Raw genomic sequence first — 24,736 nt, forward strand, 5'->3', positions numbered from 1 at the left:
AACCATCCCCATGAAAACTTTGTCAAAACCGATACGCTCCGGTGAGACCTTTTGGGGTCGACAAATCACCATTTTCCAGCAGAAAAAAATGATTTGTTGGAAAAATCCCAACCAGCTCAGTGGCGGGGGAGGTCCATATACGTGTGTATTTCTGAGTGCACACCTGGGTGATTTAGTGGGGGTGGGGGGGGGTGACTGCTCAAGGGGTCCCCATGCTCCACATCCCTTCCTGGTAGGAGGAGACACATGGGTCAGCAGCTCCCACACCTCCTCAGCTAATCACTGGCAATGAGAAGAACTTGTTCCCAGAGCGATGTGGGAAATCACGCCCATAAAGCAGAACACAGGAGAACTGCAGCCTCTGCCATGAGGAGCTTGTAGCAACAAGCTACCAAGCTTTCAGCTACAGGAAGCTGCTTGCCAGGGCAGGGAGGGGAAGCTGCTTGCCGGGGGGGGCGGGCGGCGAGGGGGGCGGGCGGCAGAGGTGTCTTGGCTGATTCTTGTTTCCCAAACTTGAATATTACATCTCTAGCCCGCTTGGGCTGTCCGGCGGGAGCTGAATTAATTCACCTATGCATTGTCAATGCTTTATGTGTCGAGAAAGCTGGGATCAAGAGAGAGGGGGAGTAGCTGTCACATGGTGAACAACCACTACATTAAAATCATTTTCCCTCCCACGTCTGCTCTTCAACAAGTTCAGCTCTAACGCTCCAGCAGGCAGAAGTCTCTAGTCCAAACCAAACCAGCCCTGGCTCCCACCCCTTGAGTCTACAAAGCCGGCCTGCCACCCCTTTCCATTCTTCCCCTTCCCCAGGTTGCTGTCCACACATCTCCCCCTGCCCCATGTCAGAGTGAGGAATTTGTCTCATAATCAGACAGGTTCCTGCGTCAACCCTTGTTCCCTGCCTGGGCTCGCAGAGCTTCATTCTGTTCTCCTTTATGCTGGGTAATTCCACATACTTCAATGGTGCTGCTACTGATCCACCCAGACATTAATTAAAGGGCAATCCTAAAACCCAGGATCTTTGGCCTTCTTTCTTCAGGGGGAATCAACCCAATGCCCATGGCACTAGAGGTGACCAGAATCCCCATAACTGGAGGCTTTTAAGAACTGGCTGGACAAACCCCGGCCAGAGATGACCTAGGTTTATTTGATCCTGCCTCTCTGGCACCACATTTCTGTGACTGAGCAGCTCTTATTTTCGAGCACAGTGCTGAGCTCACACAATTGTTTCAGAGAAAGCCAGCGAACAAGCTGATCAGAAATCCGGGTTAGCTGAGTTCTGTCTATACAGGGACCGAGGGAGCTAGCTGGTCAGGGAACAAGCAGCTCCTCCAGGCTGTATCTATGTCTTCGGTATTTAAACAGCACCCGTTGCCCAATCTTTAACGTAGTCACCCACACAGCCCAGCTGCGAGGTAGGGAAGGGTTATCCCTATTGTACAGCCGGGGAACTGACACGCAGATTGGCCGAGGGACTTTGCCAAGATCACACAGGAAGCCTATGTTGGAGCAGGGAATTGACTGTGTTCGGGGATCAAACCTCTGGACCATCCTTCCTCTCATATGCATAATGCCTTGGAAAGTGCCAATCTCTGTCCAGCTCATCACAGTGGTGGCTGCAGTGGCAGTTTCCTGAGATGATGCTTGTATCAGCCAGTAGGGGACTTGACTTCCACAGGCCCCAAGGGGAGGAAAGCAGTGGTTTCCACGTAATTTCCAAGGCTGTGAAGGCTGGCTGCAGAAGAGAACTTGGAGGGTGACTGCAGATCAAGAGTTAAACTCGGGTCGTAATTAGCGCTGGCTGGAAATTGTCTGTTGAAACATTGGGTTTTTTTTTTCTAATGGAAAGAAAAACATTCCTGGGAAGTGTCCCCGTTCCGAAAAATGTTCAATCTGAAAAATGAAAATTTGTGGAGGAAAATCAGCAGGTTGCACCCCAAAATTGTCCTTTTTCACCCCCCCTCAATTGATTTTTTTTCCCAGTTTTTAACCAAAGAAGTGTGGGTTTTCAGTTTTTCAACCAAAAGGTCAAAATTTTCTGCATTAAAAAAAAAAGATCCAACTGGCTCTAGACACAAGGCCAGAAGATTCTCGGGTTTCTTTCTATTTTAGCCACAAGACTCCTCTCTCCAGCCAGGCAAAGACACTCACACAGCTTGCTGAGCCATCAACAGTCGTTTGGTTTGCCCCACACGGCAGGACAGTAGCTATGTCTGATCCAGTTTGACACATAGGGGTTGGAGTCATCATCATGACTGGATCTTGGTCCCCTACAGGGAGCCGCTGAACTGTCAGCTATTACTGTTAAAAGAGTGAGCATGATGGTGCATCTCTGCAACACTACAAACCCAGCTGCCCCATGGCCACCCATGCCTTACCAGCCCATATTCTAAAGGCCTAGAGCAGAGTTGGGCAAACTATGGCCCATGGGACAGTCCTGCCTGGCCCCTGAGCTCCCAGCCAGGGAGGCTCGCCCCTACCCAGCCCTCCACAGTTTTGCAACCCCGATGTGGCCCTCAGGCCAAAAAGTTTGCTCACCCCTGACCTAGAGGCTCCACAATCAGGGACCGTTTGCTATGAGCCATAAAGGGAAAGTTCAACAGACACATCCCTTCTTGACACGCATCTAGCACTTCCATTTTCTGCCTTTGTCAAAGGTATGCAACAGCCGCTGAACCCTGGGAACCAGGAAGCCCGAGTTCTAATCCCAGTTCCTTCCTTGGCGCTGGGGTAGCTTCACCGCACTGCCTTGGTTTCTCCATCTCGCCCTCGTGGGGATAATGAACCCCCTACTTGCCACCCATAGGTGGCATGCGGCTTAATTAGTTAAAGCACTTTGAAGGTGTAAAATGTAATTATGCTTCGAAGTGCCTGCAAATGGAGATGATAAACCAGCTTGTAAAAAGAAAAGGAGTACTTGTGGCACCTTAGAGACTAACCAATTTATTTGAGCATAAGCTTTCGTGAGCTACAGTTCACTTCATCCGTATAACTAACTTTCTTTTTGAAGATAAGTCTGTTTTAGATGAAAAACCAGCTGAAAAACAGTACAGTGGTTTCCAGGGATCTAATCAAGACACTGTCAACACCAAGTGTTTGGAAGAATCTCCAATTCCTAAAGTGTTAATCAGCTTGGAATCTTACAAATCTAGTGTGGAGTCTGTACCTATCAAGATGGAGCAGAAGATTGAAGATTCCCAAGAACCAGGAGTGACAGAACCTATTGGTTTTGACCAGGAGAATTTGGAATACCTTGATGCAGACATTAAAGGGAGTATTAGTAGCGGTGAAAGCACTGAGGTTTTGGGAACAGAAAAGTCCGCTGCTATTCTGACAAAATCTGAGAGCCAGGCAAGTTTGTCTATCCACCCAAGTCCACAGGTGGTCAGGAGCAAGGCAGTCGGCAGAAGGACCATCACTGTGAGCTGTAGCTCACGAAAGCTTATGCTCAAATAAATTGGTTAGTCTCTAAGGTGCCACAAGTCCTCCTTTTCTTTTTGCGAATACAGACTAACACGGCTGTTACTCTGAAACCAGCTTGTGACGCTCTCCAGCACCTTTCAGCTGAGAGTCCCCAGAATGCTTTGCAAACGTTAGCCCATTAAACTGCAAAAAAAAAAAAAAAAAACCACTCCCCGGCAGGGTGTGGGAAGTATTGGCTCCATTTTGTAAATGGGGAAACTGAGTCACCGGGAGACTACGTCACATGGCAACAACAACAAATTGCATTTAATGGCACAACGGTCCGCCAGGGCACCTGGCAGAGCACTTATGCAGCAATGGCTAGGCCCACCGCCGGGGGTGGAGTGCAGCTGTGGTTCAGTGGCCCCCCCAGCCATGCCACCCACCGGTTTGGGACAGGATGTGGCCGTCTCTGCGGTCACCTTACTTTACTCCATTCTGTAAATCAGGGATAAGGACACAAAGCCAAAACTGTGGGGGGGTACCAGCGAGAGGATTAGGAAAAGGACAAAGCCAGATGCTTCCCCTAATTCGCCCCTGTGTTGTTCCAGCAGGGGCAGTGGAGTTTGCCCCCCACCGCTCACCCCTAATACTACAGCTGGTCAGAGCCATCTGCACAGAGGCCTCCACACCAGCACCGCAGCCCCAGTGCCCCCGAACCCTGCTCCCTTGGGACGTGGGTCCTCAGCTGCCTCCAGAGCCCCATTCCAGGGAGAGCCCCCGCCTCAGAGAGAAGGGCATAGCTGCAGGCTGAGTCACCTGCTCTAAATGATCTCCGCAAGGCTGATGGGGCGACCACATGATTTACTCCAGTCCTGCCCCACCCCCAATGCAATGCAAAGGTGGGCTGGTATCATTTTACACACATGATCCATGCATGAAGGGGTGAGATCCATGCATGGAGGGATACCCCTGCACATGGGTGTTGGTGGCACAGGACACCTAACCTTCCTACAGCCGTGACTCCTCCTCCTCCCCCCTTTCCTCCCCTCCCGCCCACCTGCCGCTCTATATTACAAGGAGCTGGGTCGGAAAGAAGGCAAGGTCTGGTGCAGCGGTTCTCAACCTTTCCCTTTACCAACTTCCCCCTGTACATACTGGGACACCTAAGGCCCCCTTTCCTATCTAGCTGGGACAATGAAAATGATTAGCGGGCTGGAACACATGATTTACGAGGAGAGGCTGAAGGAACTGGGATTATATAGTCTGCAGAAAAGAAGAGTGAGGGGGGATTTGATATCAGCCTTCAACTACCCAAAGGGGGTTCCCAAGAGGATGGAGCTCAGCTGTTCTCAGTGGTGGCAGATGACAAAACAAGGAGCAATGGTCTCAAGTTGCAGTGGGGGAGGTCTAGGTTGGACATTAGGAAACACTATTTCACTAGGAGGGTGGTGAAGCACTGGAATGGGTTACCTAGGGAGGTGGTGAAATCTCCATCCCTTAGAGGTTTTTAAGGCCCGGCTTGACAAAGCCCTGGCTGGGATGATTTAGTTGGTGTTGGTCCTGCTTTGAGCAGGGGATTGGACTAGATGACCTCCTGAGGTCTCTTTCAACCCTAATCTTCTATGATTTTATGACACCCTCAACTTCAGTAATATGGAAAAGGGTGGTTGTGACCCACCAACATCTGCTCACAACCCTCGTGGGGATCACGACCTCACGGTCTAATGGTAAGACCAGGATACTAGATGTTAGTGCTCTTGAGATGCAGCTACAACCCTGCTACTTTGGGCTCCGCTCTGTGCCTCAGTAGGTCTACCTGTAAATGGGGGAATAATGATACCGGCCCACCTTTGCAAAGTGCTTTGACATCGAGGGAGGAAAAGGGCTAGGCTAGCACAGGCTATTATTACTTTCACTTCGCTACCTCAGGAGAGCCGTATAACTAAACCACTTTGGAATCCCCAGTGGGAAAGTGCTAGCAAATAGAGTATCATTATAAGAATACATCAGAGCCTTCTGTACACACGGCAGTTAGGATGCACTAGGCCTCTCTTGCTGTTGGACCCCGGAGTTAAACGTTCCCGTAAAGCTGCGTGGGAGCCACAATTTCCATTTCACGGGATTTCAAAAATTAGTTTTGTGAGGAGTCTGAACAAAAACAAAGAATTTCAAAGTTTCCCCCCAAAAAGAAATTTCCGAAAGGCTTTTCTTCAATTTTTTCCCCCTAAACGGACACGTTCCTACAGGATTGCGTCACTTTTATTTTGAACATGTGTAAGTGGTTTTGAAATTTTAAAAATAAAATGAAAGGAAATTTCAAAATGAAAACTCATTTTGAACCCCCCCAAAATCAAAATGTTTCGCTTAGAATCTGTCAAAGCCAAACTTTTTGACTTTTTCTGACGTTCGTTTGTTTTTTAAAGGAACAACAGGGCAAACCGGCTACGTCAGCAAATCTGCTTTTTCGGCCAAGAGGGGTGGTCGGGGGGAAGAGAGAGAGTTTTGGTCCAAAGATTTCACTCATCTCCAGCTGTGACCAATCTGAGCACCAGTCTTGCTCTTGTGTGCGAATGCTCCTGTGCATAACACATGTGTAAGCATGCGGGTGGACAAACCTTTCTGAGCCACCCCTACACTCAAACTGTATTGGACCAGATTCTGATCTCAGCCCCACTGATGCAAATCCAGAGCTAATTCCATTGAATGCAGCAGGACTTACTCCCGATCCACACTGGTGTAGGCCCTATGAATCCATCTAAACCTGCTGCTTGTACCGTGTCATCCACAAAGGGAATGAAACCAGGTGGAGAATCACAGAGGAGATGAGCAATAGCATGGGCCAGGGGTCTCTTTGGAGGAGTGGAGGGCAAGCATCCCCAGGTGGACAATGTGGCTAATTCCTGCCACCATCTTGGCACATTGTTCTTCAGGAGTTTCTTGGTGGGCCAAGAATACAAATCATCCCACGGGGGGGCAGGGTTGCAGTGGTAACCGGGAAGCAGAGCGAGTGAGCTGCACTGCAGAGGAGGAAAACGCTTCTCCTTCCCCACCCTCCGCCTCCCTGTTGTAATGTGAACCTTGTATCTGCCTGATCAGAAAGGTTGAGAGAGAGAAACGCTGGGAAAAAAAGCAGGAGCAAACACCAAACTAAACAGATTTCCAAGAGCCAGGCTTGTGTGGTGCATCAGCGCCACCAACTGGACACATTAGGTCACATGATCAAGGATCTGCACCCTACCCTGAAGGACGATCCCTCACGCTCACAGACCTTGGGAGACAGGCCAGTCCTCGCCTCCAGGCAACCCCCACCCCCCCCAACCTGAAGCAAACACTCACCAGCAACTACACACCACACCACAGAAATGCTAACCCGGGAACCCATCCCTGCAACAAACCCCGGTGCCAACTCTGTCCGCAAATCTATTCAAAGGACACCATCATAGGGCCGAACCACATTAGCCACACCATCAGGAGCGTCTCCCGCCGACGTAGCTTCCGCCACTCGGCACAGAGCATCTTCACCGCACGTGCTGCAACAGCGCCGCTGTACCAGTCCGGCTACGCCACTGCAGCGCTGTACCTATAGACGTGCCCTTAACTACCCAGGTGACAGGCACTAGAGAAAAACCTAGGGCAGAGAGACTGAGGGGTGGGTTGACTCTTTAGGGAAAGAGATGGCAGATTCACATCCCGCCCCCCATCAATAGCTAACACTGTCAACGTTTTAAAATCTGTTGTAACAAGATTAATAATGATGAGCCGTGGAAACTTGTTTACTCCACACTGAAAAGATAGAGGATCTAGCTACCTGGAATAAAACAAGCCCTCTGGGGCTCACAATCCAACCACTCTGCCCAGCTGACTTCCCCGTAGGACAAGGAGTAGAGGAAGTTAACTCTTTGGAGACTGAAAATCCATACTACTACTGACCAGTTACTGGGATTAAAATATTTTCCTGCTAGTCACACAGAAAAGAAACGGTGTAGCTTTTATACAGCAGCCACAAAATTATGATTGCAACTGTATGACGGGGTTGCTTGTGATGGTGGAGGGTAGGACTCACTTCTGATTTAGGTCTTATACTCCTAAAGCTTATGCTTCAAGGTTTTAGCCAGACATTAGCAGGGGTCAGGAAGGGATATTTCCTCCCCCTGTATTCTGGGAGAGCTTTTAAAATCACCTTCCTCTGAAGCATCAGGGATGGCCATGGCTGGATATGGGATATTGAGCAGGGTGAGTCAGGACTCTGCGGTAGCACCGAGCATCCTGTCTCAGCTGCTTGGCTGGCTGGTTCTTGCTCACCTGCACAGGTTCTGATTGCCATACATGGGTATGGGAAGGAATTGTCCCTCAGGTCAGATTGGCAGTGACCTTGGGGGGAGGGGGGGGTGTTGCCTTCTTCTGCAGTGTGTGGGTGTGGGTCACTTTCCAGGATTATTGGGGTATATCTCATATAATTGATTACCTGCCATTGCAGGGGACTCAAGCATTGGTGCACCGCGATCCCTCCTACTCTCTGCCTGTGGCAAATAATGATCTAATCCAGTTTCCTGGGAGCTGTAATATTTTCAGCTCATTTCAATTGTTAGGTTTAGCATGCAAGTGCCAGAGGGCGTTCATGGCCTGTGACAAGCCAGACGATCTAGTGGGCCCTTTAACTCTAGGACATCAGAACAAACCATGGATTTCTGCAGGAGGCTCGAATCACTTAAGTAGAATAAAGAGGTCCGAACTACAGAGATGGTCTCAGAGCTGGCTCAGTCTATGTGGACTGGAGACCTCCATCCACGCAAAAGCCGCAGTTGTTACTACAGGAAGTAAGGCTGGTGATCCAGTCACGGTCTCTGAGTCAGCAATGAAACAAGGCCTCGGCATGATGCTAGGAGAGGTGCTGTAAACCGGGAATGCTGTTTATTAAGTGAGATGTGCCAGCCCCCGTCCATTAAAAAGAATCACACAGAACTTTATGGAACAGCAGTTTTTATTGCTAGCTTTAGAATCATAGACTATCAGGGTTGGAAGGGACCTCAGGCGGTCATAAAGTCCAACCCCCTGCTCAAAGCAGGACCAAACCCCAACTAAATCATCCCAGCCAGGGCTTTGTCAAGCCGGGCCTCAAAAACCTCAAAGGAAGGAGATTCCACCACCTCCCTAGGTAACCCCTTCCCCAGTGCTTCACCACCCTCCTAGTGAAAAAGTTTTTCCTAATATCCAACCTAAACCTCCCCCACTGTAACTTGAGACCATTACTCCTTGTTCTCTCATTTGGTACCACTGAGAACCGTCTAGATCCATCCTCTTTGGAACCTCTTTTCAGGTAGTGGAAAGCAGCTATCAAATCCCCCCTCAATCTTCTCTTCTGCAGACTAAATAATCCCAGTTCCCTCAGCCTCTCTTCATAAATCATGTGCTCCAGCCCCCTAATCATTTTTGTTGCCCTCCACTGGACTCTTTCCAATTTTTCCACATCCTTCTTGTAGTGTGGGGCCCAAAACTGAACACAGTTAGGGAGGCCTCACCAATGCTGAATAGAGGGGAATGATCACGTCGCTCCAACTGCTGGCAATGCTCCTACTTATACATCCCAAAATGCCATTGGCCTTCTTGGCAACAAGAGCATACTGTTGACTCATATCCAGCTTCTCGTCCATCGTAACCCCTAGGTCCTTTTCTGCAGAACTGCTGCCTAGCTACTCGGTCCCTAGTCTGTAGCCGTGCATGGGATTCTTCCATCCTAAGTACAAGACCCTGCACTTGTCCTTGTTGAACCTCATCAGATTTCTTTTGGCCCAATCCTCTAATTTGTCTAGGTCCCTCTGCATCCTATCCCTCCCCTCCAGCGTATCTAGCACTCCTCCCAGTTTAGTGTCATCTGCGTACATGCCATCCTCCAGATCATTAATAAGGATGTTGAACAAAACCGGCCCCAGGACCGACCCCTGGGGCACTCCGCTTGATACTGGCTACCAACTAGACATGGAGCCATTAATCACTACCCGTCGAGCCTGACGATCTAGCCAGCTTTCTATCCACCTTATAGTCCATTCATCCAGCCCATACTTCTTTAACTTGCTGGCAAGATACCGTGGGAGAGCGTGTCAAAAACTTTGCTAAAGTCAAGGAATAACACGTCCACTGCTTTAGGTGCTGGCCATGGGCCAGCATGGGTAACTACATATCACCTCCCCACTTCTCCTTGGAGTTCTGATTGGATACAGTGGTCTTCACTCTGTCCTAAACTGTGCTCTGGAATTGTGCACTGCACCTCATAGGTTCAACCTCATGGGTCGCTGCATTTTAGTGGGGGGCAAAGTGATCACCAGAGCATGGGAGAGATTTGGGGATTGCTGGGTGAAAGGAGGTTTTATAACAGTCAATTACTATTCACTTTTTCTTTGAAAAAAATTGTATTTCTGAAAGCAACAATTTAACTAAAACTATTATGATTGACAGCAATTGATGGATGCCTTTGAACATTAGCCAGGAGGATTTTGTGTGATCCCTGCCCATCCATGTCATGAAAAGGAAATATACCTTTATTTGCCAATAATTATTCAGAGACTCCAACAGCTAGTTTCGCTCACCCTTTGCCTTTAGAACTCTCTGGCTGGCTGTGCATGGCTGTCACAGGGCTTGGTTTAAAATTTAAGCTGATTATGGGTTTCTTATTGGTTTCTTCAAGCACTACACACAATTATACTGTCACTTAGAAAGCTCCAATAAGGAAAAAGGTCAGTGTCATATAGATATGTAAACTGTGGCATTCTGCCAAACTGCATTAGAAGTGAGACAAGAATTCCTCCTCATGGAAGGTTGTGTCAATGCTGTCAATTTTCCCTTTCTTTGTTTATATCTGTACATTTCCTTTAATGATACTACTAACTTACGATACATACCCAGGTTTAACTCCAGCCATATTGTAAGAAAACAGTGGAACATGTAACTGGAGTACCTTACAACTTGCACCTACCTAAAGCCTTTGAAGTGTGCAAATTATAATTAAACAAGATACTTTTAATCAGTTTTTTCAGAATACATGTAAATCTTACTAATTATCAAAAGTACTAAAGATAGTAAACATTTCTATTATACATAGAAGAATAAAAAGAGCCAAGATTGGAAATATGTTGAAAATCATTAGTATCATTAAAGAAAGCGTAATGAGAAAAAATGAAACATAGAATTGCTAAAAAGAATTGAAATATTTCTTGATATAAAATAAATATTTGACAATTCCTTAACTGTATTTCCCACATTTTAAGGCTTTTTAAATTTGATTACAGCTGCCTTACCTGAAAATAAATATAGTTTTTTTCTATTAATTTAAAGTAAGATATTTCAACCAAGCCCCCTGATTTCATGAAGTATTAATTATCTTCCTATGACTAATATACAGGCAAAGGCATTGCTTTTATTATGCAATTGTGCTATAAACTCAATTAGCAGAACCCTTGATTCCTAAAATGTAATTGGATACACTCATTGGTTAAGTGGAAAGTTTGAAGAGCAAAAATAAAATGCATGTTTGATTAAAAATAAAAAAAGTTTATCTGAAGGTTATTTATCAAAGAGCTCTCACTTTTGTTACAGAATTATATGGATACACGCCCCACAAAAACTTCATTCCATGGGACAATCAAAGTCCACACACTTTGGCAGACTGCTGAAGTTTGCTTATGAGGCAAATGGCAGCAAAGATGCCTTGATACTGTTTGAACGGCTCTTAATGCTAGCCAAATCCACACCCCTTTGGAACTGTCCATCAGTTATCACTTACAAACAGCTCAGAAGCGCAGCCATAAAACAGAACTATATAAAATATTACATGAGGCGAGAAATGGATTATCACATGTGATAAATGGAAGTGTATTCTTGTTCTCCTTTCTTAAAACCCCCTGGGGAAAGGCATATGCACTGTCACAGAATATCAGGGTTGGAAGGGACCTCAAGAGGTCATCTAATCCAACCCCCTGCTCAAAGCAGAACCGATCCCCAACTAAGCCAACTAAAACTGTCCTTCCATGAAATAATCTGTGTATGTACAAAGAACTTATATGGCACTTTTTATCTTCAAAAGCACTTTAACAGAACACCCCAATTATCATCCTCGTTCTGCAGATGGAGAAACTGAGGCAGAGAGGGGTGAGAGGAATCAGCGCGAGATCAGAGATGCAGATTCAGAAGCTCCTGGCTCCCAGTTCTATGTTCAGACCATTACCTCTCTCTTCCCCCACCCCCTCTGCATGGGTGCAGGATGATGTTTTCATCAGGCACAGGGCTGCCCTTTCTCAGAGTTGCTTTTGAGTCACTCTCTTTGATTTAAAAAGCAAGAGACTCCTGTCCCAGCTTGTGCTTCCAAAGCAGCACACCAGTTCCATGGCACCGTCCTCAGTTAAGATCTGGGTTATCCTCTCTGCCATGTCCCCGTTGATAGCAAGAGAGCGGAAGTGGTCAAAATCATTCCTACCCAGCTTCCGGAGGCGCCGGGCGGCTGCTCTATAACACTTCCACGGCTGGGGTTCAATAAGCAGGTACTTGCACAGAGATGAAAGGTAAGATAAGAACTCCACCAGGCCATCATCCCCGTGGTTCAGGTGGATCCACATGGTCACTGACATACAAAAGCCAATGTCAAAGGTGGAACGGCTGAACCTGCTCAGATAGGAGCTCAAGAATAACTCCCGGGCGCCAGTATCCATGACATCCAGGGTGGCATAGGAGATGGAGCCAGGAAAGGGACTGCATCGCTCAGCTCTCTCGATCAGTGCTGCATCGATATCACAGCACAGGAGGTTCAGGATCTTTCCAACAACAGGCTGATCAGGGCTGGCCTCGTTCTCCTGAAGACCAAGGAGGTGTCTGTACAGAGCAACACTTAGCTCCTGCAGAAGGAAAAACAGCATGGATTCATTCAGCATGCCCTGTTCAGTAACAGATCACCAAGGTATATGGGCCCACTGAGATACAAGGATCAGGTCTCAGATTTTTCTTGAGGTTTCGAAGTCCAGCAGAGTAGGGCAACCCATTGATGGATTCATCCTTCTGGAACCAGGACAAAAAAATGTCACAGCGCTTTCCATTTGAAGATCTCTAAGGGCTTTCAAAGACATTCATTATCCAAGCCTCACAACCTCCCTGTGTGTTATCCCCATTTTAGAGGCATTAAAGTGACTCAATCAGGATCACACAGCAAGGACCTTCCCATTGACTCTGCTGGGTTTTGAATCACGCCTCAAGTCAGCAGCAGAGCCAGGAACAGAAGCCAGGTCCCTTGATACTCAGGATCCTACCCTAACTACTACGGGGGAAGATTAGTTCTACCAATATATAATCTTGCTGAATACCCCCTTCCTTTGGAGAGGTGGATGCTATATTTGGCTCTCTAGATAAGCCTTGGAGGACTCTAATAACCTGAATAGAGATTTAGAAGGCCATATTGATAATAATACACTTCCTCCTCCTAATTACTTATGGAAAAATATTTATAAAGCCATAAGATGGGTACTGTCAGGGCTTTCCCTTCCATTTCCTTTTTCAGGCTGTCCCATTGAATGTGTCTCCTACCATCAAAGTTGCTGGTGAAATTGCCAAATGACATGATACCAAGGAATGTACACAGCTGTGTATACCTCTAGTGTGCAAGAGTATTAGGTTATTTAGGGATACGGTGCCCTCTAGTGGTCAGACATTTCCCCATTGGTTTCTGTATTTTAGACCAGCGGTTCTCAACCGGGGTCCAGGCCTGCCCCCGAGCCGGTTTCAGGGGGTCCACCATGCAGGGCCAGTGCCCGACTCACTGGGGCCCAGAGTAGAAAGCCAAACCCATGTGGCACAGTGCTGAAGCCTGGAGCTCTGAGCCCTGCCACCCAGGACTGAAGCTGAAGCCTGAGCAACTTAGCTTCGCAGGGCCCCCTGTGGCATGGGACCCTATGTAATTGCCCTGATCGCTACCCACCAGTGCTGGCTCTGGATTTTACATGCAGAAAAAAAATTATTGCAGCACAGATGGGCCATGGAGTTTTTATAGCACGTTGGGGGGGGGGGGGGGCGGCTCAGAAAGGTTGAAAACCCGTTTTAGACACTGGCCTTATGACCAGATGTTTAGTTGATCTCTTGAAAGCTCATCTGAAATGAGGTCTAGAATCACTCATTTATCCCTCAGATAATGCAAGGAGATTAAGAAACATTTGTTATGGTTGTAACACAAATGCATCCAAAGCAGAATGCAAAGTAGTACTTTTACTCAAATGCATTTTTTTTTAAATATAGTTCTCAGTCTAATATACTCCTCTTTATCCACAAACGCCATTTTAAAGCCAGGTCCAACTTATACACTGGATCATTTCTCTGTGCACTAAAGAAAAACAGCTACTTCTGGAGTAGAATGCACCACATCTACACACAGGTCAGGGCAAAAAATATACATCTCAAAGAATATTCCAGGTAAAATTCAGTTGGAATTTAGAGAAATAGAATGTAGGTAGGAGCCTTGAAATTCTGCCAAAACACCAACCTTATGAAAATTACCATGAGATTTTAAAATAACCACAAGTGGTCAGGACTACAACTGTCATTTCATTTAATCCCAAAACATTGTTTCAACTTTCAGGCATTAGGACAAAACAAAGCAAAATTAGATTTGCAAAACTAGATTCCGGTGGTTCCCGGCCAATGGGAGCTGTGGAGTCGGCGCTCGGGGTGGTCACAACGCAGAGAATCCTTGACCAGCCCTGCGCCTAGGAGCTAAACATGGCAGCCACTTCTGGGAGCCACACAGAGGCAGGGCATGTAGGGAGCCTGCCTTAGCCCTGCTGCACCGCCAACTGGACTTTGGCCTATTAAAATCTCCCAGTTTGGTTTCAGTAGCCACCAGGAGATCAAGGCCGATTCTGGCAGACTCCTGGCCAGTCCAGGAAGGTTGGCAATCCTAATGCTACCCCAGAATCTTCCCCCTCCACCATGCTACTCCCATGCACTGCCCCTTCCCCATGTTGCCCCCTGGGCACTGCGCCACCATGCCCCACCCTACCCCCAGCCCACTGCCCCCCATGCTACCCCCCGGTCTCCTCTCCCCTCCCCCATGCTGCCCCCTGAGCACTGCCCCACCATGCTGCCCCCGGTCTTCCCTCCCCTCCCCCGCGTTACCCCCTGGGCACTGCCCCACCATGCTGCCCCCTGGTCTTCCCTCCCCTCCCCCGCGTTACCCCCTGGGCACTGCCCCACCATGCTGCCCCCTGGTCTTCCCTCCCCTCCCTCGCGTTACCCCCTGGGCACTGCCCCACCATGCTGCCCCCTGGTCTTCCCTCCCTCGCGTTCTCCCCCCCCCCCCGCCAAGTCCACTGCCCCCTCCCTCGCGTCTCCCCCCCATCCCGTGTTACCGTCACCCCAGTGCCCCCTCCCCCGCTCCCTGACCAGTGTCCCCCGGCACGGGCGGCCTGTACCCCCGAGTTGCAGCCGACGTCCAGCCCCAGCAGCGGGGAGGGCCCCTCGGGGAAGAGCCGCGCCAGCAGCGCCGGCGGCAGGAGGCGGACGCGGTCCTCGGGCGGGTGGAAGCGGGAGTAATTAGGGAAGTTCCCGAAGGGGGCCGCCCCGGGCTCGGAGCCGCTGGGTATCCCCTCGGCCCCCTCACTCACGGGGGCCGCCATCTTGCTCGGTCCTTCGGCTCAGCCGCCCGGCGGGACACCAAGCGCCAACGCTTTTCTGGCCGGGGGCAGAAAGGTTCCGTGTGGCGGAGCTCCCAGTGGAGACGCTGGGGTGGGGGAGGCTGAGAGGGGTGAAGGCGGTGGGGAGGAAAGCGCCGCCGGGCCTTATGTATTAGTAATTGGGTTCCCCGCCATTCACATCCTTGGGAGTTGTGCTGCTGGAATGGGAAACGTAGGCTTTATGATGCCCAGGTTTTGGCCTCTTTATAGGACTTCCTGTCAGCCCTGGGTTATTATTGTTTCTATTCCTGTAGGACCTACAAAACCCAAGGGAGAGCAGTGGGGTGACCAGACAGCAAGTGTGAAAAATCATGACCGGAGGCCGGGGGTAATAGGTGCCTATAGAAAACAAAGCCCCAAATACCAGGACTGCCCCTATAAAATCAGGACATCTGGTCACCCTAGCGAGCGGGGTCTCACCGTGTGAAGCGCTCATAGGCCTTGTTTACACCTGGGCTTATTCCGAACTAATGTTCCTGATTGGTTACTCCATTCTTATTCCCAGAATAAAAATTCCTTATTGTAAATTAGCTTAACCACTTGGATTAAACTAATTTGGAACAAGGCACTCTTATTCCAGAATAAGGGAGTCCACACAGAGTTAACGAGGAACAGTTAATCTACTTTAAATTCACATGCTATCTTATTCTGGATTAGCTTTCTGTGTAGACAAACCCATAATAAGAGACAGTCACAGCTCCAGAGAGCTTACATTCTAAATAGACCAGACAGACAAAGGGCAGAAAAGGGAAAGTAAGAGTCTGTCTACACCTGAAAGTTAATTTTAAATTTAAATTAAGATAGAGCATGAACAGAATCAATAGAGCCAGGAACACCTTCAGGAGTTTAAATACAATCTGGAAATCATCAAAATACAACACCAAAACCAAACTCAAGATTTATCAGAGCAGGTGCATACTTTCAACACTACTTTAGAGTGCAGAATGCTGGGGCATGACAATGTATGACATGTCCAACCTGTCTTCATTCCGTACAACCTGCCTCAGAAAAAGGCCTCCATATCTTTTGGCCCAGAACAAGCTCAAACCAAGACCTATTCACACAGTGCAGCCAAGCAGATACGAGCACCATCATTACCCAGGAGGCACTGGAGATGGCTTGACCATGTGCTTTGGATAGAAATGGATTCCATCACCAGAATAGCAGTAAGAGGGTCACCTGAAGGCAAGCGAAAATGGGGCCGCCCGAAAACAACATGGCGAAGAGCTGTGGAAGGCGAGCTGAAAAACCCAGTGCACAGCTGAGGAACCATTGAAAGATGTGCCAGAAACAGACAGGAGTGGAAGAGCTTTGTTGCTGCCCTAAACGCCAGAGACATAAGGGGTACTAACTGTGAATTTAAAGCACAATAGCTATTCCTGAAGAACTCCATGTTCCAGAATAAGAGTGCCCACATACAACGTTACTGATGCCATGTGTAGACAAGCCCTAAGGTGTGGAGCAGGGAAGTGACCTGTCATAGCAAGTCAGTGCTAGAATCTGTTGGGATATAGATATTCAGGCATGTCTGCAAAGGCCTATACTTTAAGAATTTAGGTGTATTCTTGTCACTTAGCTAGTTATAGAGGTATAAAAGCAAGAATCAAAATCACTGTCTGCCAGTGTAAGGTCCTTCTCTTACTGTGACAGTCTGAGGCCCTGTTCAGAGGCAGCCAGAAGCTGGGAAGCGAGCGGTCACATCCTCACCAGTCACACTGAAATAAGGTGCTATTGGGCTGTTAGGAATACAATTTTGTCCTGATAATGCCTATCTCCTCCAGAGAAGGGGAAGAGCCTAGAAGATGTAAAAGGAAACTTAGTTAGATAGCATCCTGTCTGGCAAGAATTTACCTATCAATAGCTGGGATGTGAAATCCTCATTTCTTTGTTGTTTTCTCACTGTAGTCCCCATTTCCCTATTGTTTGTCTGTATAATTTCTGTCTAGTTCTGTGATTGTTTCTGTCTACTGTATAATTAATTTTGTTGGGTGTAAACCAATTAAGATGGTGGGCTATAATTGGCAATATGTTAGGATTGGTTAGTTAAATTTCAGTAAAATGATTGGTTAAGGTATAGCTAAGCAGAACTCAAGTTTTACTATATAGTCTGCAGTCAATCAGGAAGTAAGGGGGGAATGGGAACAGGGAATGGGGGTGGGGGAATTGGAATCATGTTTTGCTAAAAGGGGGGGAATGGGAACAGGGACACAGGAAGGCTCTGTGGTGTCAGAGCTGGGAAGGGGGACACTAAGGAAGGACATTGGAATCATTGCTTGCTGGAAGTTCACCGCAATAAACATTGAATTGTTTGCACCTTTGGACTTCGGGTATTGTTGCTCTGTGTTCATGTGAGAAGGACCAGGGAAGTGAGTGGGTGAAGGAATAAGCCCCCTAACAGAATCCACCTTCCATCAGCTAAAGGCCAGGCCCCCTTAATCACTGGACCACCCCACACACTGTTTAAGCAGGCTGAAGTCCAAGGACGTGGGAAGAGGTGGCAGAGCAGGTAGCATCATGGAACCTGGAGTTAGGAGGAAATCACACCCTGTACATTTTACCGGGGTAGAGGACATTGTGGCTTAAAATCCCCTCGCGTCACCCCAGCCCACTTCCTCGCTCCCTGTCCCAGTAAAATTCTCACCCCCAAGCTGTTCAGATTCAGATGAAAAAAAGTGAAGCAGCTGCTAATGTACATGGTGTTTGACATTATCCTTAAATGAATATTTATGCTTTGGCATTCAGGATTATGACCCACAAATGAGAGTGTATAAACATGCCCGCATGGTGGCGCTGAAAGTTAAAAATAAAAGTGCTAATCGAGCTGTCTGTCCGTCAGCAAAGTATTATATACAGTGGTTGTCAGTAAAAGCATTCAAACCAAGGTTTTGCAAAGTTGGGGGTCCAAAATCATAGACTTTAAGGTCAGAAGGGACCATTATGATCATCTAGTCTGACCTCCTGCGCATCGCAGGCCACGGAATCTCACCACCCACTCCTGTAACAAACCCCTAACTTATGTCTGAGCTATTGAAGTCCTCTAATCATGGTTTAAAGACTTCAGTGAAGCACATCCATCCATATTTAGGTGTTTAAATAAGTGGACGGGAGCACTCAACACCTTAAAAAAAATCAGCACATTGAATGAATTGCATACATGTAGATTTTAGGTGCCTTTGGTCACTCAAGTTTGAAAATTTTAACCTCGCCCTACTGAATGCTGGAGGATTTTGCCTTTCCCGTGAGATTCTGCATCGCTCCCTTGATTGATTTCAGTTTAGCTGCTACTTGTTTGGCACTGACAATGCGCTCGCTGCTATGCAAACCCAAAGATCAAGACAGTCCCCACCTTGAAGAGCTTAAAGGCTGAAGCACTGATCTTGCAACCTGCTCTGTGCAGCTGAATCACTGCACCTATGCAAAAAGAATGAGGAGGACTTGTGGCACCTTAGAGACTAACAAATTTATTTGAGCATAAGCTTTTGTGAGCTAAAACCCCCTGATTTTAGTAGGGGTCTGTGCAGGTGTTGCACTCTGGCAGCGGGCAGCTGCTTGCAAGGCCTAAAAAGGACAGACAATGCACTTGGAAATCAAAAGGAAGGAAGCAATTAGGCCCCGATCCTGTGATTGGGCCCACATGTGCAGAACCCAGTGCCGTGCAGTGGCAGAAGGAAGCGGCTTGCTAGAAGTTTTGCTTCTCGAAACTCCGTGGCTATGATTCTTTTTCAAATATATGAGTCAAGAGAATGTACTCCCTGGGGTGGGGTTAAATCTTGCTCCAGAGCAAGGAGAAGACTGGGTAACTAATGCTAATTAATAATTAGTGGGTTAATTATTAACTAGCAAGGTAGTATCAGAGACTGGAGTTTCAGAGTAGCAGCCGTGTTCGTCTGTATTTGCAAAAAGAAAAGGAGTACTTGGGGCACCTTAGAGACTAAAATTTATTTGAGCATAAGCTTTTGTGAGATGCATCCAATGAAGTGAGCTGTAGCTCACGAAAGCTTATGCTCAAATAAATTTGTTAATCTGTAAGGTGCCACAAGTCCTCCTTTTCTTTTAGAGACTGGAGTGGATCTTGGAGCTCATCTCCTGTAAACACTGGAGCCTATGGCCTCCCACTTCATTTTGGCCAGGGGATAGTTACCGCCTCCTAACCAGGAAGCATCTTCAAGTCACACTATGCTGTATGGGAGAGATCATTTTTCCATTGCAGTGAGCGTGGGATGATTGCAATAGTCACGAGTGGAGAAAATGCAAGTGTGATTTCGTTGGGATTGGTCCTGCTTTGAGCAGGGGATTGGGCTAGTTGACCTCCTGAGGTCTCTTCCATCTCTAATCTTCTATGATTTTATAGTGTCAGGCAGGTCAACTGGCCTCAACCTAGTGCCAATTAAAGCTTCATGGCATGCCACATCACCAGCTATTTTGTTTATGCCCCCCATTTTAGAGGGATAAGGGGGTATTTCATGATTTAGAACCAGGGAGAGGAGAATTGCTGGATCCATTGTGGACAGAGCTTTGCAGGCCTTGAACAGCTACTAGGATGAACCGGTGTTCTCAAAATCCGATAAATAGCGTAGAGACCTGTTTGAGTAGAAACAGCCCCCTGAATGTTGTGCCCTTTAATATTGTGCCTACAAAAAAAAAAATCCTTTGGCAATTCAGCCCAATGGCTCAGATGGACCAGCCGTCCCTAAAAATACCTCTACACCTTTATGGGAAGTTTCAGAGTAGCAGCCATGTTAGTCTGTATCTGCAAAAAGAAAAGGAGGACTTGTGGCACCTTAGAGACTAACAAATTTATTTGAGCATAAGCTTTCATGAGCTACAGCTCACTTCATAAGTAACTGATGTGGAAGTCAAATATCACACCTTACATTCACTGGGATCACTAGCAATGGGTTTGATCAAGAATGCCCATACAGCTGGAGAACCCTTAGCTTGGAGTTCTATGGATGGACAGTGCTACACAAGAGTTAGGTGTTGTCATGATGGATAGAGAACTACGCCGGCTGATAGAGGAGATGATCACCTTTGCATCACCAATGGAACTGGCAGCATTGTTAGGTCAAGGTCTTGCCAGCAGCATTCCTGTAAAATTACCAGCGGCTTTGCCAACATTATCCCATAGGTTCTGCAGCTCCACTTCTGGTGGCTTATGCCTGACTGCTGTAGGTCAGAGATGCAATAATAAATGACAGTGCAGTGCAGTGATTTTACTGGCCCGCACTTTGGGATTATTGCATTCCTCACCAGGGGCCAAGACACTAATTACTAGAATCATGATTTTATTATTGGTTATTTTACTTACGACAATACTTTTCGGGCACCAAGAGCGTGAGTGAGATTGTACAAACACAAGGTGAAGCTAAATAATTTGTTCTGCCGGGGGAGAGAAGTAGCAGATTTTTTATATCTAGAAATAGAGTCTCATATCTCTGTGGCACACATCCAGGGTTTTTAGCCATGGTGGTGGGATATCTTGCAGGGCCAGGGAGTTGAATTTCTGATCCAGCAGAACAGAGTTGGAAGCTTCCTGGGGGAAAAGAGGGGAGCTTTAAAGAAACATTCAAGTACTTGGAGAGACAGCAAATGACAATTACTATTTATTATTATTTTGTATTAACATAGCCCCTAAAAATTCCAATCAAGATCCCATTGGCAGGGCCGCCCAGAGGGGCAGGCAAGTGAGGCAATTTGCCCCAGGCCCCGCAGACAGGGCGGGGGCAATTCTGGTGGCAATTTGGCAGCGGGTCTTTCCGTCCCTCCCTTCCTCGTCGGCAGCTCTTCGGCGGCAGCTCAATTGCTCCGCTTCAGTCTTCAGCGGCAATTCTTTTCTTTATGGAAGGGGCCCCCAAAATTGCTTTGCCCCAGGCCCCCTGAATCCTCTGGGCGGCACTGCCCATTGGAGTGTGTTGTCTACAAACACATTGTAAGAGCAAGTCCCTGCCCAAAAGAACTTACAATCTACATAGACCAGACAGACAAAGGAAGCATAATGATCCCCATTTCACAGATGGAGAACTCCACCATAGGAAGATCACATGGCTTGCCCCAACTCACCGTGGAAATCTGTGTTGGAGCAAGGCATTGAAGCCAGAGAGCCCCACCTGGTGCCTTAGTCACAAATCCATCATTCCTTGTGCCAGGCTAATTGACAAGGGGGACAAAAAGCTAAACCGGCCATAAACAGTAGCAACAACTGTTGTGTGCCAGGCTAGTAGGGGAGCGCCTCTAATCAAGTCACTGAAATATAGTACTGGAGAGGGATTTATAATTCTGAGTTTTACTGGTCCTGTGAGATGTATGGATATGTACACAGTGTCAGAGTCCCTGGGCGATGCTCAGGAACTGCTCCCTACGAAGCCAGTCAGGACTCTGGGGGAGCCTCCTCTCTCTGAGCAAACTGTCTCCAGGGCAAGAAGCTTACACAGCTTCGACCTTCCTGGGGCTGACCTCGGAGCGTTCAGCATCCCCTCTTTACACCGTGCGTTTCCCACAGCGAGTCCGCACTGGTGGGGCTCCTGGGGAAGCCAGAGGGCCCTGCACCCCCCAACTCCGCACTCAGACATGACTCTCAGCCAGCCAGTAACACAGAACGTTTATTTGACGACAGGAACACAGTTCAAAACAGAGCTTGTAGGTACAGGAAACAGGACCCCTCAGTCAGGTCCATCTTGGGGCTAGGTCTGGGACTCCCTCTCTTTCCCCAGCCAGCTCCAAACTGAAACCCCCTCCAGCCGTCTCCCCCCAGGTTCCTCCTCCAGCCTTTGTCCAGTTTCCCACGCAGAAGGTGTCACCTGTCCCCAACCCCCCTCCTGGGCTCAGGTTACATGTGCAGGTATCGTCCTGCAAGTGAAGTCACACCCTGATATCCCCATCACCAATGCCAACAGTCCCAGTAAAACTCCGATGCAACATTCACAGAATCACAGAATATCAGGGTTGGAAGGGACCCCTGAAGGTCATCTAGTCCAACCCCCTGCTCGAAGCAGGACCAATTCCCAGTTAAATCATCCCAGCCAGGACTTTGTCAAGCCTGACCTTAAAAACCTCTAAGGAAGGAGATTCTACCACCTCCCTAGGTAACGCATTCCAGTGTTTCACCACCCTCTTAGTGAAAAAGTTTTTCCTAATATCCAATCTAAACCTCCCCCACTGCAACTTGAGACCATTACTCCTCGTTCTGTCATCTGCTACCATTGAGAACAGTCTAGAGCCATCCTCTTTGGAACCCCCTTTCAGGTACTTGAAAGCATCTATCAAATCCCCCCTCATTCTTCTCTTCTGCAGGCTAAACAATCCCAGCTCCCTCAGCCTCTCCTCATAAGTCATGTGTTCTAGACCCCTAATCATTTTTGTTGCCCTTCGCTGGACTCTCTCCAATTTATCCACATCCTTCTTGTAGTGTGGGGCCCAAAACTGGACACAGTACTCCAGATGAGGCCTCACCAATGTCGAATAGAGGGGAACGATCACGTCCCTCGATCTGCTCACTATGCCCCTACTTATACATCCCAAAATGCCATTGGCCTTCTTGGCAACAAGGGCACACTGCTGACTCATATCCAGCTTCTCGTCCACTGTCACCCCTAGGTCCTTTTCCGCAGAACTGCTGCCTAGCCATTCGGTCCCTAGTCTGTAGCGGTGCATTGGATTCTTCCATCCTAAGTGCAGGACCCTGCACTTATCCTTATTGAACCTCATCAGATTTCTTTTGGCCCAATCCTCCAATTTGTCTAGGTCCTTCTGTATCCTATCCCTCCCCTCCAGCGTATCTACCACTCCTCCCAGTTTAGTATCATCCGCAAATTTGCTGAGAGTGCAATCCACACCACCCTCCAGATCATATATGAAGATATTGAACAAAACCGGCCCTAGGACCGACCCTTGGGGCACTCCACTTGATACCAGCTGCCAACTAGACATGGAGCCATTGATCACTACCCGTTGAGCCCGACAATCTAGCCAGCTTTCTACCCACCTTATAGTGCATTCATCCAGCCCATACTTCCTTAACTTGCTGACAAGAATACTGTGGGAGACCGTGTCAAAAGCTTTGCTAAAGTCAAGAAACAATACATCCACTGCTTTCCCTTCATCCACAGAACCAGTAATCTCATCATAAAAGGCGATTAGATTAGTCAGGCATGACCTTCCCTTGGTGAATCCATGCTGGCTGTTCCTGATCACTTTTCTCTCATGCAAGTGCATCAGGATTGATTCTTTGAGGACCTGCTCCATGATTTTTCCAGGGACTGAGGTGAGGCTGACTGGCCTGTAGTTCCCAGGATCCTCCTTCTTCCCTTTTTTAAAGATTGGCACTACATTAGCCTTTTTCCAGTCATCCGGGGCTTCCCCGGTTCGCCACGAGTTTTCAAAGATAATGGCCAATGGCTCTGCAATCACAGCCGCCAATTCCTTCAGCACTCTCGGATGCAACTCATCCGGCCCCATGGACTTGTGCACGTCCAGCTTTTCTAAATAGTCCCTAACCACTTCTATCTCCACAGAGGGCTGGCCATCTCTTCCCCATTTTGTGATGCCCAGCGCAGCAGTCTGGGAGCTGACCTTGTTAGTGAAAACAGAGGCAAAAAAAGCATTGAGTACATTAGCTTTCCCAGGTCAATCCGCCCCACTCCCTGCCCCGTCACACAGGGTATTCCCAGAGTCCTGCTCCAGCATGCACTGGGCTCAGTGGGAAAATCTGGAATGGGTTTCAGATTCCTGGTGAAAAAATCTAGGGTAGATTACCCCAGCAATCTATAGACGATACAGATAACAGCCGTCATTGTGACAGACCAAAAGGGCAGGTAAAATGTCTTCAAATGAAAAAAGGTAGTTGAAAGAGCAGAGAAATGAGGGCAAGCAGAAGAGTGTCGAATGGAGTGAACGGCAGAATGCACAGCAGGAAGGAATCAGGCAAAGTACATGGCAAGAGATCAATCCCCTGGCAGCCATAATTAGAATGGCATTCAAATTACTGTGGGCAGATCATTAATCTAGGGTTTTGGCAGTAGAAATTAGAAACTATGAAGCATCAAAGAAGTGCCAAAGAAAGTGAGGTTACACTGCTGGGAGTCTGGATCTGCCAATCAACGCAAACCGGAGCTGGAGAAAAGTTTGTTCCAAATCACAGCATTGTGTACGTTGGTTGATATCGCATTCGGGATTTTAGAGGCAAGTTAGCATGGGCAACTTCGAAAGGTTTCGGAAGAGCCGAGCAAATAATTGATTTTGTGTTTCAGTGGCGGAACCACTGCGGGGGGAGAATGTGGTTCATTTTAAAGTAAAGCAGAATTTTTGATGTTTCTCAACTAAATGAAAAAATGCAAAAAAAAAAAAAAAAAAAAAAGGGAAATCCAGGTGGGTCAAACAAAACGTTGGGGGGAGGGATAACTCAGTGGTTTGAGCATTGGCCTGCTAATCCCAGGGTTGTGAGTTCAATCCTTGAGGGGGGCCATTTAGGGATCTGGGGCAACTATGGGGGATTGGTCCTGCTTTGAGCAGGGGGTTGGACTAGATGACCTTCAGGGGTCCCTTCCAACCCTGATATTCTGTGATTCTATGAAATGCTGATTCAAATCAACATTTTTTCCAACCTGAAAAAGTTGTTTTGAAACTGTCA

General features: G+C 47.7%; 1 protein-coding gene across 1 annotated transcript; it reads right to left on the reverse strand.

Moving 5' to 3' along the window:
• Nucleotides 1–10,402: 10,402 nt before the first annotated feature.
• BCDIN3D (BCDIN3 domain containing RNA methyltransferase) lies at nt 10,403–15,066 on the reverse strand. Its single transcript, XM_077838685.1, has 2 exons — nt 14,851–15,066; nt 10,403–12,291 (listed from the first exon to the last, which is right to left on the reverse strand). The coding sequence occupies exons 1-2, from the start codon at nt 15,052–15,054 to the stop codon at nt 11,698–11,700; spliced, it is 798 nt and encodes a 265-aa protein (XP_077694811.1). The 5' UTR covers nt 15,055–15,066; the 3' UTR covers nt 10,403–11,697.
• Nucleotides 15,067–24,736: the final 9,670 nt, after the last annotated feature.

Source organism: Eretmochelys imbricata, chromosome 20 (genome assembly GCF_965152235.1).
Source record: "Eretmochelys imbricata isolate rEreImb1 chromosome 20, rEreImb1.hap1, whole genome shotgun sequence".
NCBI lineage: Eukaryota > Metazoa > Chordata > Testudines > Cheloniidae > Eretmochelys > Eretmochelys imbricata.